The sequence below is a fragment of the Ambystoma mexicanum genome, chromosome 2q (genome assembly GCF_040938575.1).
Source record: "Ambystoma mexicanum isolate Mex_15411 chromosome 2q, UKY_AmexF1_1, whole genome shotgun sequence".
NCBI lineage: Eukaryota > Metazoa > Chordata > Amphibia > Caudata > Ambystomatidae > Ambystoma > Ambystoma mexicanum.
The window spans coordinates 1,036,081,838-1,036,094,551 of record NC_090924.1 but is presented as its reverse complement, the minus strand read 5'-3'; the positions used below and the strand labels follow the sequence as shown (position 1 = coordinate 1,036,094,551).

The window sequence follows — 12,714 nt, the reverse complement described above, 5'->3', positions numbered from 1 at the left end:
GTCTTAAAATAGGCTGTAGTTTTCCCATCATCACGCAAGGGGGGAACCAGTTTTCGACATTTTCGCTGGATTGTGTGAGTCACCATTTCATATATTAGGTAGTTCAGTCACCTGTTGTGTAAGAGGTTTGTATCCATTCGCTTTGCCGTATGGTTTCTCTTTGCGTAGATTGTATTTATTTGTATTCGGGGGAGGGGCCATGCCTGGCATAATGCGCTGTTATATTCAATAGATACTGTGAGATGTAATAATTATTCAAGACCTTGGCAGTCAATCAGGTCACAGCTAACCTGATTTAAGGGACAGAGGTGAGCCACCGTCCGCAGTTCCAGGCCACAGATCACGGGAACACACAGCTGCACAGTGGTGACAGTACCATATCACTATCTGTGAGAACCTTTCTCCATTGTTCTTCTAGTTAATCTCATAATTTGATTGAGGGGAATGTGGTGATCAGCTTGCACATACCTATGCAATTTGTTGTATTTATTGGGGGAATAATATCTTTCAATGAAGCTCCTGAGATGTGTTCTAAATGAGATTTGCGGGTTGAGAAGGCAGTCTATGTAAAGAGCAGTTGGGCTAATCTCAGATTGTAGGTTGAAAAGGTAGTAGGGTGAATCTTCTTTGGTAAATAGTAGGTTAAGATATGGCCTGCTAGTTGTGTGAGCTTGTTGGCTATTGTTTAAGGTTAAATAATTCTTGGGTGACCAATTTACAGTTTATGTTCTCACTTCTGCATCGAAATGAATAAATTCTCCATGTTTGTCTGTTACTACAGGGTTCGATTGAAGTACGAGACATGCCATTGCCAGAGGAGCTTGTCTTTACTGTGGATCAGAAGGTGCTTCGTGATATTGAACTTGCAAAGGAACAATATTGGCAGCAGGTGAAATTCCTATAATCTGTTTAGATCCTTATCTGATTAATTCAACCGTCAGATGGGTTTATATGGATAAAACTATACTTGTTATGCATAATATGGGCATTAATATTCTAGAAATATTCTAGAAATCTCGTCCGTGATATTCATAAAGTCATCTTGTAATAACTGTGTATTTTGTTTTAGCTTACAAATGCAACAAACAGATATCCATAGTTTTAAATGTCATTACTACTATCTTATACATTTGACAGGCCTTTCAAATTCGTAAAATCGTGCTAGACCTTTGGGTCGAGTAACTTAGTTTCTGATACTTGTTAATCTGCTTAGAATCACATGTGTGCATATAGTCAAACATCTAGTGGTAATCGCAGAGTATTGCATTTTTCTTTCGAAGATTGAAAGGGGACGTCGACATGGGCGTGACTGTAACACTATCCCTAAAGTGACGTGTAGTGTACCCACAATCCCTCACGTGTCGAGGTCCCACAGATAGTTCTTTCCACCCAACTAGTTGGTCGCCTTATGCATAGCACCAAGAGTTGATATTGCTCATTACATACTTCTTTGTCCCACGACCGATGGTCGTCTAGTCTTTGCTACTTCTTTTCGAAGACTACTTCATGGACTCTTATGCCGAAGACATCCACTGCTGTTTGGCGACTGATGCATTGATCGACGTCTGTCGACTGCGTGGCCAGGCCCTTACAGTACGGAGAGTGGGGCCCTGGGTTGATTCTTTTTGAGAATGCATTTCCTTCACCCCTCTCTTTCCCTCTTTGGTCTGGCTGCCGCATTATACCTCTTCTATGGAGAGGACGCCATTTAAATTTTGTATGTCGTGCAACGGAAAATTTCCATGTAAAGACACCCATCGCAGAGGCAATAGGTGCTTATCTCGTGACAATGACAAGCGTTCCTGTAAGTCCTGCAAACTCTTTCGTCCCAAGACGTTAAAGGACAGGCGGACAAAACAGGCCGAAAGTTGTTCCCCCCGTAGGCGCCGTCGCCCTGGATGACGAGGACTCCAGCGGCAGCCATGGCTCCGACCTCGAAGCCATAGACCTTTCGGAGGAACCCTCCGGTTCCCAAATGCCTGTCCCAGGCCCCGACAGACAGGCCACCGGCGACAAGGGCACACATGCACCATCCAAGGCAAACCGCACAACCCCTAAGGCCTCCTTGACAGACACTCGAAGAAGCGGAAAGCGCCAACAGGCCCGCCGAAAACTTCGACGGTGCCTGACGAACATCGCGGGCCCCCTCCCTCCCCGCTACTTTCTTCTCAACATGCGACTGAGCTTTCCTTCCACAAGGACGTCCCCATAAAAAAGAACACCGACAAGTCGTCCAAGGGCACGCTCGCACCTAATGCATCGGAGTCGGCAACCGGGACAACACATTCAGGCACGTCGCAAACCAGCATTCAGCCGCTGAACATAGGCGAGAGTCTTTCGGCCATTGTTTTGGTGGCGGAACAGCCCAGAAGCACCCCCTCTGGTCGGGAGGAGTACTCTGAAGGCCCTGAACCCCTCTCTAGGGCTTTTATCAGGTAAATCTCACCCTTCTGAATAACCTTTCCCTCCTCCTTACCCCTCTGCTTCATCCCCGTGGACTAGGCAGAGATTGTCACCATTCATAGACTTCTCAGAGAGATACATTATTCCCAACAGGCCTAAGGAGGAGGACTCCTGCCCCATTCCACCAAAGCTGCAGAAGCTTCCAATTCAGCCACAAAACCAGCAAGAGGAGGTATTTAAGTATTCAAAACCAGAAGAAACATACAAGGAAAATCCTTTTGATCAGGACACTGCTGACCAGGACCCAGACTGGGAACAAGATCAGCCAGCAGATCAGGGGCCTTGGCTCTCACCCACTATACCCCAGACCCAGACATTATTTGTCTGGTCCGCCTTCTTCACCTCAACAAAGGCAGTCATCACCAATAGATGACCAGATGGTATTTAATGCCATCCTGAAGAGAGCTGCAGATCCCTTTAAGATTGCTACACAGGAGGCTGTCCAGGACTTTGTTGAGGACATTCTAAAAGAAAATCCTCCCGCTTGTCAGGCTATTCCTCTGCTGAACTCCATAAAGAAATGCCTTGCTGCTTCTTTATTGTCTCCTTCACTCATAAGGGCTGTCCACTCTCGGGTTGAGAAACAGTTTTGCCCCTCTCCATCTAACCCCATCTATGTTCAAAGTCATGTCACACCAGACTCTCTGGTTGTTACAACCACCAAAAAAAGGGCAGGGGTACCACTGTCCACCGCCGAGGCTCCCCCGTATAAGGACTGCAAAAAACTATATGCCCTTGACAAATGTATTACCACATCTGCGGCCTCTTCCTCCAGAATCGCGAATAACATGACCCTTCTCACTAGTTAAAGCGATGTACAATAGGGCCTGCTCCAAGAAGGTCTGAAAGAGGTCCCTGAACCCACGCGATCACGCCTGCTGGCGGTCTTCACTTAGGATAGACAGGTGACGCATAATATTTGAAAGAATACACTAGACACTGCTGATACGGCAGTACGTACTCTGGCACAAGGGACTCTCCTCAAGAGACACGCCTGGCTAAAAAAATCAGGCTTCAAGCTGGAGACTCAGGCCTCCCTAGTAAATAAGCCTGTAGAGGAGCCAAACTTAATTTGTAAGGCTGTCGATGATGCCTGATAGATGGCTAAAAAAGAACATCAGATGCTGAAATCGCTCAACCAGATTACAGCCAAGCCTTTTTAACAGCATGGAGGTTCAAACTCTTGTCGTTCCTTTCGAGGTCAGTCCTTCTCCCGATCTCCCCATGGTCAATATGGCTCTGGAGGTACCCTATGGGACAAGGCTCATCTGGCACAGCCAATATCAGCAAAGAGGACAGCGCAGAGGCAATGGTAGAGGCAGAAACTCCACCCCAAGAGGCTCCCCGGCCTTCACATCGAAATGACTTGCCAGTTCGGATCCCCTACCATGCCTCCCTGGTCGGGGAACGTTTGTCATCATTCATTCATGCATGGGAGGGGATCACTTCAGACCAGTGGGTGCATTGAGTTCCACTGGCCACCTCGATATTGCCCGCCAAAGAGCAGATGCCTATCACCAGCACACCTGCAAAACCTGCTGGAAGAGGTGCAGATCCTTCTGGAAAAGGGCACCGTAGAAGTCATCCCAATTCTTTTTTTTTAAAAAAATATTTTATTGTATATGGTTTACAAGAAACCTTTACACAAAAAAAAGTTTAAGAAAAAAAAACATTCATTACATTTTAATTTCGAATATACAAACAAACATTAAAACATAGATCCAATTTCCCGATAATCAGGGACAAATTAAAATTTGAACGGTTCAGTGCAAAATACAGTGCAGCATTGAAAAATATACCGACATTAAAATTTAAAAAGTTTCAAAGTTCTAAAATAGAAAATTGGCATTCAGCAATTGAAAATTTCATATAAACGAGCATAATCATAACAGAAGGGCATATAAATCTAGAGCTTTGATAAAACCCGCCACAGCAAGTCCATCCTTAATATTCGAAATAGCGAGACACTGGGCCTCATTACGACCCTGGCGGAGTGGGTTTACGCCAGCGTTATTCGCGGCGGACCCGTCCGCCCTACTACGAGTTCCCGTAGCGCCAAGGAACGTTTTCCGCCTGGTTTTTCCGGGCGGAGAAATCCATGGCGCTACGGGACCTTGATGTTAATTACGCCACCGTATTTTATGGTGGCGCAATTAACGCCTTCCCCACTCCCATTATACCCTATGGGGCAAAAATGGGAATGGGGAAGGGTAAAATGGGGAATGGGGATTTACCGCCCCGCCAAGGTCGGCATGGGGCGGAAAATCCGCCAACCCCCATGGCGCTATCGGCAGCTTTCCGCCGTGCTCCGCAGTGCATTTAGCACCGCGATTTCCGCCAGGGTCGTAATGAGGCCCACTGTGACCAGATCAGATTGTCCGCCCCCATTTGACCCATTACATTAAAGCTAGCTAAATATTTGTCCCTTAAAGATGTCAAAGCAGTGCAATCTAAAAAGGGATGGCGAGAGGTTTCAATCACCCCCAGAGTTTTGCAGAAACGACAGATAGGGTCTAAGTCAGAAAACTCCTTCCTTTTATGTAAGACTTCCCGGGTGGGAAGGAGATTCCATCTGAGTTTGATGAGAAGGGAACGATAATATCTATTGGGAAATTGAGTCAGAATAAAAGACAACAGGCCTCTTTTCTTATGGTCGAATTGTAGGTCTCTCAAAGAGGGATACGAATGTAATTTTTCAATAGTGTTAACCTTGTTGGGATTCGTTAGAGTGTCCCTATCAGTTGAAATATCCGACAAGGTCTTGTCGCAGAGATCACTGAATGCGTTGAGATATAAATTATGGGCTAAGGGTCCCTGAGAAAAAATCATGTGACCCACATCAGCATAGAGGGTGTCGGGTTTAGGAGAGAGCAAGGATGAGAAAAGGGAAAGGACCCTCCAGAGAATCCTGGCTCGCAGTGAGACTAGCCCTAGTTCATATCTTATAGCCACTGTTGGAATAGAATTCGGTAGTTTAAGAATTTTCCTCCAATAGATACCCTCAAGAGAGTCCCAGAAAGTCAAAAGTGCCGAGTAGTGGAGTTCCATTCCGTACAGAAGCTTTGGAGTAACCTTACCCTTAAAAAAGTCTACTACAGGCTTAAGGGAGAACATGCAGTATTTATTGTCCAATTTAGGGGATTGGGAGATCAGTGGGAGCAGTTTATGTCTAAGAAATCGTCTAAGTTCAATCGCCGAGGGTTGGGCCAGAATCAAAAAGCCAAGATAGACGATTTTATGTGCTCTGATTATATTTTCACCACCTATTTTCCATACTTTGTTGTTCCCCGTTCTCCCCTTTGAGAAGACCATAGTACGGGTTTTGCTCGGGTTCATCTTAAGCCCATTAAGAATGGCGTATTCTTCAAATTTGCAAATGAACCTCTGTAGGCCCACTTTAGTCTGATCAAAAAGAAGAAAATCATCGGCATAAGCCAACCCTGAGAGCCTCAAATCCCCAAGTTTAGCACTCACCATGCCTGTATTTCTCAGAGTCATCCACATCAGCCACATAGAGGATAAAGAGACAGGGAGCTAGCGAACAACCCTGTCTCACCCCAATACGTGTCCTTATCCTTCTGGAGAGGGTTCCTTCCAAATCAAGCCTAATATGGACCCCCGAGTTTTCATACATTGCCATAATAAGAGTTAAAAGACCGGCCGGAATGCCACATTTGGTTAATTTTTCCCATAATCTTGACCTGATAACCAGATCAAATGCATTTGACAGGTCAATAGACGCAACGTAAAGGGAACCATCATATTTACCCCAGGTGGAACTCTGCAGGGCACTAATAATAAGACCATTAATATTAGTTGAGTGGCCTGCCCTAAAACCTGTTAGTTGTTTGGGGAGAATATGATTATCCTTAATCCAAACGTTAAAATGGGAAAGAAGCATAGAAGCAAAAAGCTTACAGTCCGCATCAATAAGCGAAATAGGTCTGTAATTTTTGACCGAAGTACGCAAACCTCTTTTAAAAATTGGAACAATATGAGCAGTTTGCCAACTAGTAGGTACTTTCCCAGAATTGACGACGTCTTGAAAAAGCAGGGAGAGGAGATTGGCCCAGAGATCATCCCCATTCACCAGGTAAACAAGGGTATTTATTCAGTGTACTTCCTTGTACCCAAAAAGGATCTCAGCATGCACCCTGTGTTAGATCTGCACCCAGCGAACAAATATGTCAAACCGCAAACATTCTCGAAAGACAAGATGCAAAATGCGGTTACCAATGGATGTCGGACCATATGCACAGCATGTGAATCTAAGCAGATACAAACATCAGAAATGCTATTACGGTAAGTAATGCATGTCTTCTTAGACATCAGCGATTTATCATCACCCTTTAAAGAAAATGAAAAGGGGAATGTATTTCATATATCTATATATATATATATATTCAGTGAAAAAACGACAGTTAAGGTGAATACATACCTTCAGTGCAACAAAACCCTTGAAATTCGGTGAACAATCTTTAGTTGAAGTGACGTTAAGGTGCTGCTTTAACGCCACAAAACTCCTGAAATTTGGCAGGTGCTGTAAGCTACGCCACCTTAACTATGAGGCCCCCATTGCGTAGCCACTAAGCACCTTAATGATATTACAAATGACATCACTGATGATATGACATCACGTATGGCATCGTGATTGACATCACTGGTTAAGCAGATCAGGTGTGCTTCTTATAAGAGGGGATTTGTGTTGATAGCTTGGTTGGTGTTTGCATTTAATAATACTGTGCATATACTACCAGGGATTCTTACACACCAGAGTTGCTCTCTATGGATTTAGCAATTCCCATGATAAGATACTCTTGTACCTTTTATCGCTCTGTTCTTGAAACATTACCCTATGGTGGGGGAGTGGCCTGGAGTGACAGCGATGTGGCTGCTCCTCTGAAGGCCTCTGCGTGAAGCCTGTGTATCATATTAACATTATCCTGTTCCCACAATTGTTTTAAGATATGAACAGCAGCCGCCGGAATCAGAGGGTCCGGACTGCAGTTGATGGTGAACTAAGCTCTTAACGCTCACTGGTGTGTCTGAATCGAGTTTGCAGCAGAGCTTCAGGGCGTCTCCTGCCGAGGCGGCCCAAGATGGCAGACGAACCAGGGAGGACTGTCCACTGCGTCACGGACCACATCTAGCTGCAGCCGAGTGAAGGCCGGGGACACTGTTCCTTGGACCCTGCGGCCGGGACTTGCCATGGCCTCGGCCTTGTCCACCCACTTGTGCCGTGAAGTAGGGCCAGCAATATGGGACTGCGGGGGCCCCATCCAGGCGGCCCTCTTAGCATCACCCAGCCGTCATCGCAGATGTGGATATGCCGCTGCTCCAACTTCCCGCCGAGGCAGGCGCGGCCTGGGTGCAATGAACGGGGGACCCGCCTGGGGTAACGTCGGCCCACTCCTCCAGCTGAAGACAAAGGCCACGTGCCATTTGCCACTCATCGCTTGGACCTCAGGGCGGCCCTGGTGGGACGGGGGCAGCTGCCAGGACAATACCTCCCGCAACCAGCTGATACCCAAGGGAGTCGCTGCTGAGGTGAGGTGTGCCCGTCATACTGTTGAGGGTGTGGGCGGCAAAAGAGCCGTGCTACGTACCACACACAGCTACTCCACTATGCCTGATTTGGAGGGACCTATCTCTGTTTTCCCCCTCGCGAGGAGGGCCTGCTCTTCCCTCCAGCATACAAGGGGCAACCCAAGCCAGCATTTTCTCGGCCCTCTGCCTCTATCGCCCGTCTGGGCCCTGGATCTTCTTACGGGGGGCTGCGGTGTGGAGACCTTAGGTGGCCTTCCCCAGAAGACTCTGGGCCACTTCTATATCCATGTACTCTCTCGCTGAGGCTCCTGACTGTGAGGGGGGCCTTCAGGAAATGATGGCCCTCGAAGACATGCTCCCCCGCCCTGATCTGCTTCTTATTGAGCATGTCCTAAACTCATTGCTGTTAAAACCTATAATTTCTAACAAGAGTGCACCCGCTCTTGGTACTGCAACCCTGGGCCTAGCCCGCAGGGCCGAACATTCCTCCTTCAAGGCCACCCTGTCCGCCATCGCAGGAACGCATTTGTTTGGCCCTCGTGGAGGCGGATCATCTCACATGTGCCACAGCCCTGGGCTCTAATCTTGGTTGTCCCTCATCGTTTGACACCATTGAACAACTAGTCAAGGTCTTCTGTTGGCTCCCCTCGCCTCTTCAACTCTGACCAGTTAAGGGGCCCGCGCGCCTTCAGGCATCTGTAGGCGGGATCACCCCTCATTCTCTTTCAACGTCCATTGGGTCCTGAATATAGACACAGACATTCCCTTCAGACACCAGGCCTTCAATCTCACTTACCTGCCTTATAAAGCTGAGAATGGGCCATACCTGCCTCCCCCCCCTCCTGGGAGTGCAAGGCGTATGGGAGCCCTCCATTTATTACCTCCTGGAGACCATACTGGGGTGGCTTGACTGGAGCCCGCAGCAATGGCTAGACACTTCAAATCCGCTAAGAACGCCGACATCACCACGATGCTGCTCTCCGCTGACGAGGGGAAAAAAGTTGAATCGCCGAAACTCACATCCCAAGCATCCACTCAAGGTACGGGACAGCTGGCAACCAAGGAGGATATCCAAGCTTTTATGTCAGACATCAAAGCAGAATTCAGGTCCTGCATGTCGGCAGATGGATCAGAGGCTCGCTGACACAGAGCAGAGACTGGGGGAGGTGGAAGATCTGACACAGGAACATTCCAACACTCTCCTGGAAGTGCAACGTTCTATCCAGGCTCTAATCAATAAAAATGAGATCCTCGAATTCAAACAAGAAGATCTTGAAAATAGGGCCCATCGAAACAACCTATGAATACGGGGGAGGTCCCTCCTCGGTCCTGGACAACGATCTGGCTGGTTACATGAGCAACCTCTTCCAGTCCCCCTGCCTCATCTGGACGAATCATAACTCATGTTAAACCGCACCCATAGACCGCAGTCTCGTTGCGGCGTAGAGGCGGACTCCCCTCCAGGTGTAATAATGAGGGCAGATTTCTACACCACCAATGAAGCGATCACAGCAATAGTGCGATCCCGAGATGAGTTGACATTCCAGGGCTCCTCCCTTCAAATCTATCAAGGTCTGTCCTTGGTGACAATACAAAAACGCAGGACCCTCCTTGAGACCTCTGGCGCTCTTCCTCCGGGATCAGCACATCCGATATCGCTGGCTGTTTTCGACTGCGCTACTCTTTACTTATAAAGGTGTTCTCTGCAAGATTAGCCACCTGGATGACGCTGCATCGATCCTATGCCCTGACTCTCCTGGTGAGATGGAGGACACCATGCCTGACCACACGACCCCTGAAGCACAAGGCTCCCCCCCAAATTGAAACGCTCGACCTGGACGAAGGTGCAGAGAGGCCGGAATGTGAAATGACGCTCAACCTCGGGTCCTGGGGAGGTGATCTGCTGCGCCTTCTGTTAGGCAGAGTTTGTATGCAGTACCCTTGGGGACCACTACACACAACTAAGACTATAGGTGTAAGCAAAACCAACCTTTGGTATAAGTCTGTACTACACAGTTTTTGGTAGCGGAGCTGAGCAGCCAGGCTTATCTCGAGAGGGAATGTGAGCTATAATGATGTTACACAGAGGTCTTACAATCACAGTTGTTCAAGTAAACTCTTACACAAGGTTTCTTGGTTAACCACTTATTCATTTATTCAACAGTCAGTTATAAAACATTCACTAGAAGAAGGCAGTTAAGTATCATACACAAATATACTTCAGTACTACATAAGTTTCCGAGGCATTCAAACTACTTTGAAGGAGGAGCAAAATGAAATTCAGAATACTTTGAAGTGGGAGCAAAAAGGCATAGGTTAATTAGAACATGAAAGGTTAAAGATTATTCTTTAGACAGTGCAAATATTTAGAGTTCAACAGAGGAGTCAATTTGATTCAATAGGTTAGACCAAAGCCAATGGGCTAAAGTCTTGGATAGGATAAAGCAGGTCTGCTAGTGAAACAGAAAAGTCTTGGCACAAGTTCTTAGTAGTAGTACCATGATTTTTCCCAACCGCGAACACCGGTAGCGTTAAATCGCGGGAGCCATATTTTTCAAGATGGTGTCTGAGCCCCCTCTGTAAAAACAGGTCCCGGTCTTCTTTTTTCGCCGTTTCTTTTTGGAAAGGTCCTTCTTGAGTTTGTCTCTGCGCGCCAAACCAGGTTTGGTCCCTTTGTTCCTACGCCTTTGGCAGGCTTCAGGACTGAAGACCGCCTCTGGCGCCCGAGTGTCTGGGGTGGGCAGGAAGTGAGGGAGGTGCCCGAAACTCTTTGTGTTTAGTCTCCTAGGAGACCCAAATGCACTCTGGCATGATTGGCTGGCTGACTGTCCGGCAAGGACAGCCACCATGCCGGGTGAGTGACAGCTAGGCTGGAATGAATGGGAGAGAACTGAATAAAAGGTGAGTCTCTTGGCTTGGAAGGCAGAGTCGACCACTGGAACGAAAGAACCGAAGACGAGCCTGAAGAGGACGGCTGCTGCAACTCCTGGACCGTTGATTTGCCCGGTGAAGCCCTGCTGCAGGTCTGAATCGCCAAGCTCATCTCGACAGAGAAGCCCTTCAAGGACGACTTCTCCCTTTGAGTTGGTGGGACCAATCAACTCGACACTAAGCCTCCTGGATACCTATCTCTGAGCTGGTTAAGGTTAACAAGGGAGTGAGACACCAGTTTGTGTGCTTGGCGACAGATACTGGAACCGAAGATCTGCCATTTGCTAGCTTTTTGACCAGCCCCATGCAGTTCAGGAGTCCCCTGACCTCCTCCCTCTTGTCCCCACGACTGAGGCTCAGGAACAGCGAGATCTGCAGGAACTGCCAGGAACAGATGTCTTCAGCTGCATCTTTTTCTTCAAACTAAGGTACTGTGAAAATCCGACCGAGAGTACTTACCTCTTGCAGCTAAAGTGCTTGAACCTTTCCCAACTTGCAGGCATAATCAGCTTGTGACCCAACATATGATTCTTTTTCGAACAAACTACTTCTGAGAACTTTGGCAAAGACGTTACTGTTGACTACCAGAACTGCTTTTACCTATCCAAGACACTAGTCCATTGACTTTGGCCTAGGCCTATTGAATTGAATTGACTCTTCTGGTGAACTCAAATCATTATTAACTTTCCCTTCCCTTTTGCGTAAAGTTAAATTTGTCCATTCTCGTTCCCCCCAATGTGGTCGGCTAGTTTAATCTTGGTCGTTGGCAAACAAAACGGGCTGGGACATTTTCTTTGTTTGGCGTATGTAGTCTCAAGTTGTGCGATGGGTCTCCTCACCAATGGGATGGTGTGTGGTTGTTAAGGGTCTTGTAAATGTGTGGTCTGTATTGACTGAGTCTGCGGGTTGGCATTGCCTTATGCTTGGGAAATATGTTGCAGCAAAGTCGCACCAAGTTTCTTCGTGGCCTGCTGCTTTTCCATGGAGGGCTGCTGTGATTTTCTCCATCGTATATATGTTTGTTGTAATGTTTATACATTCTTTTTTTAGCGGGAGGTGTGGCGATTTCCATTTAATAACTAGGCCCGCCCTTGCAGCTAGTAGCAGTGGAGATGTGATTCCCCTTATCCTGACTAGTTCGTCATCTTCTTCTAGGTTGAACAGGGTTAGGAGGGGATTTGCGTTTCTTTCAATGGCGTCTATTTGTTTGATCCATCCGAGCACCTCGGTCCAATATATGCAGACTTTTGGACAGGCCCACCACATGTGCCAATAGTTGGCGTTCATTCTGCATTGTCTCCAGCATTATGGGCTGTTGGTCTGGTACATTTTTGCCAATCTGTGGGGGTCATATTGCCATCTGTGTAGTAGTTTTATTGCGTGCAGTTTATATTGTGCAGCGATTGATATCCATGATGGTGTTTTGCAAATCGTGTCCCATGACTGTTGGTCGAATTCTCTGTTGAAGTCTTTCTCCCATTTCTCTTTGAGGCGGGGGTTTGGGTTCGGGTCTTTAGGGATCAGGGCGCTATACATGTGAGCTATCAAGCCTTTGTTCGTAGAGGCGTGTCGAGAATATTTTTGAAGGCAGTGAGTTCTCTTCGGATCTTGGATTTCCATTCAAGGTGTAGGTAGAGGAAGATCGGTATTGGGTGCAGTTGGAGGGCTTCCTCCAGTTCGGTGATTGATATGAATTTGTCTTCTCGCCATAGCTACCCGATCCTTTCGAGTCAGGCGTGGAACCAGGTTTGGTATCTGTGGTGTTCTGAAATT

General features: G+C 47.3%; 1 protein-coding gene across 4 annotated transcripts in view; it reads left to right on the top strand.

The window, feature by feature from the left end:
* Window positions 1-12,714, top strand: part of CROT (carnitine O-octanoyltransferase) — an 898,406-nt gene that overhangs the window by 623,167 nt on the left and 262,525 nt on the right. For all 4 annotated transcript variants that reach the window (XM_069648391.1, XM_069648390.1, XM_069648392.1 and 1 more), the window contains one exon: window positions 782-889. In XM_069648391.1, the coding sequence (XP_069504492.1) occupies window positions 782-889 (108 nt within the window). The remainder of the gene's footprint in view (window positions 1-781; window positions 890-12,714) is intronic.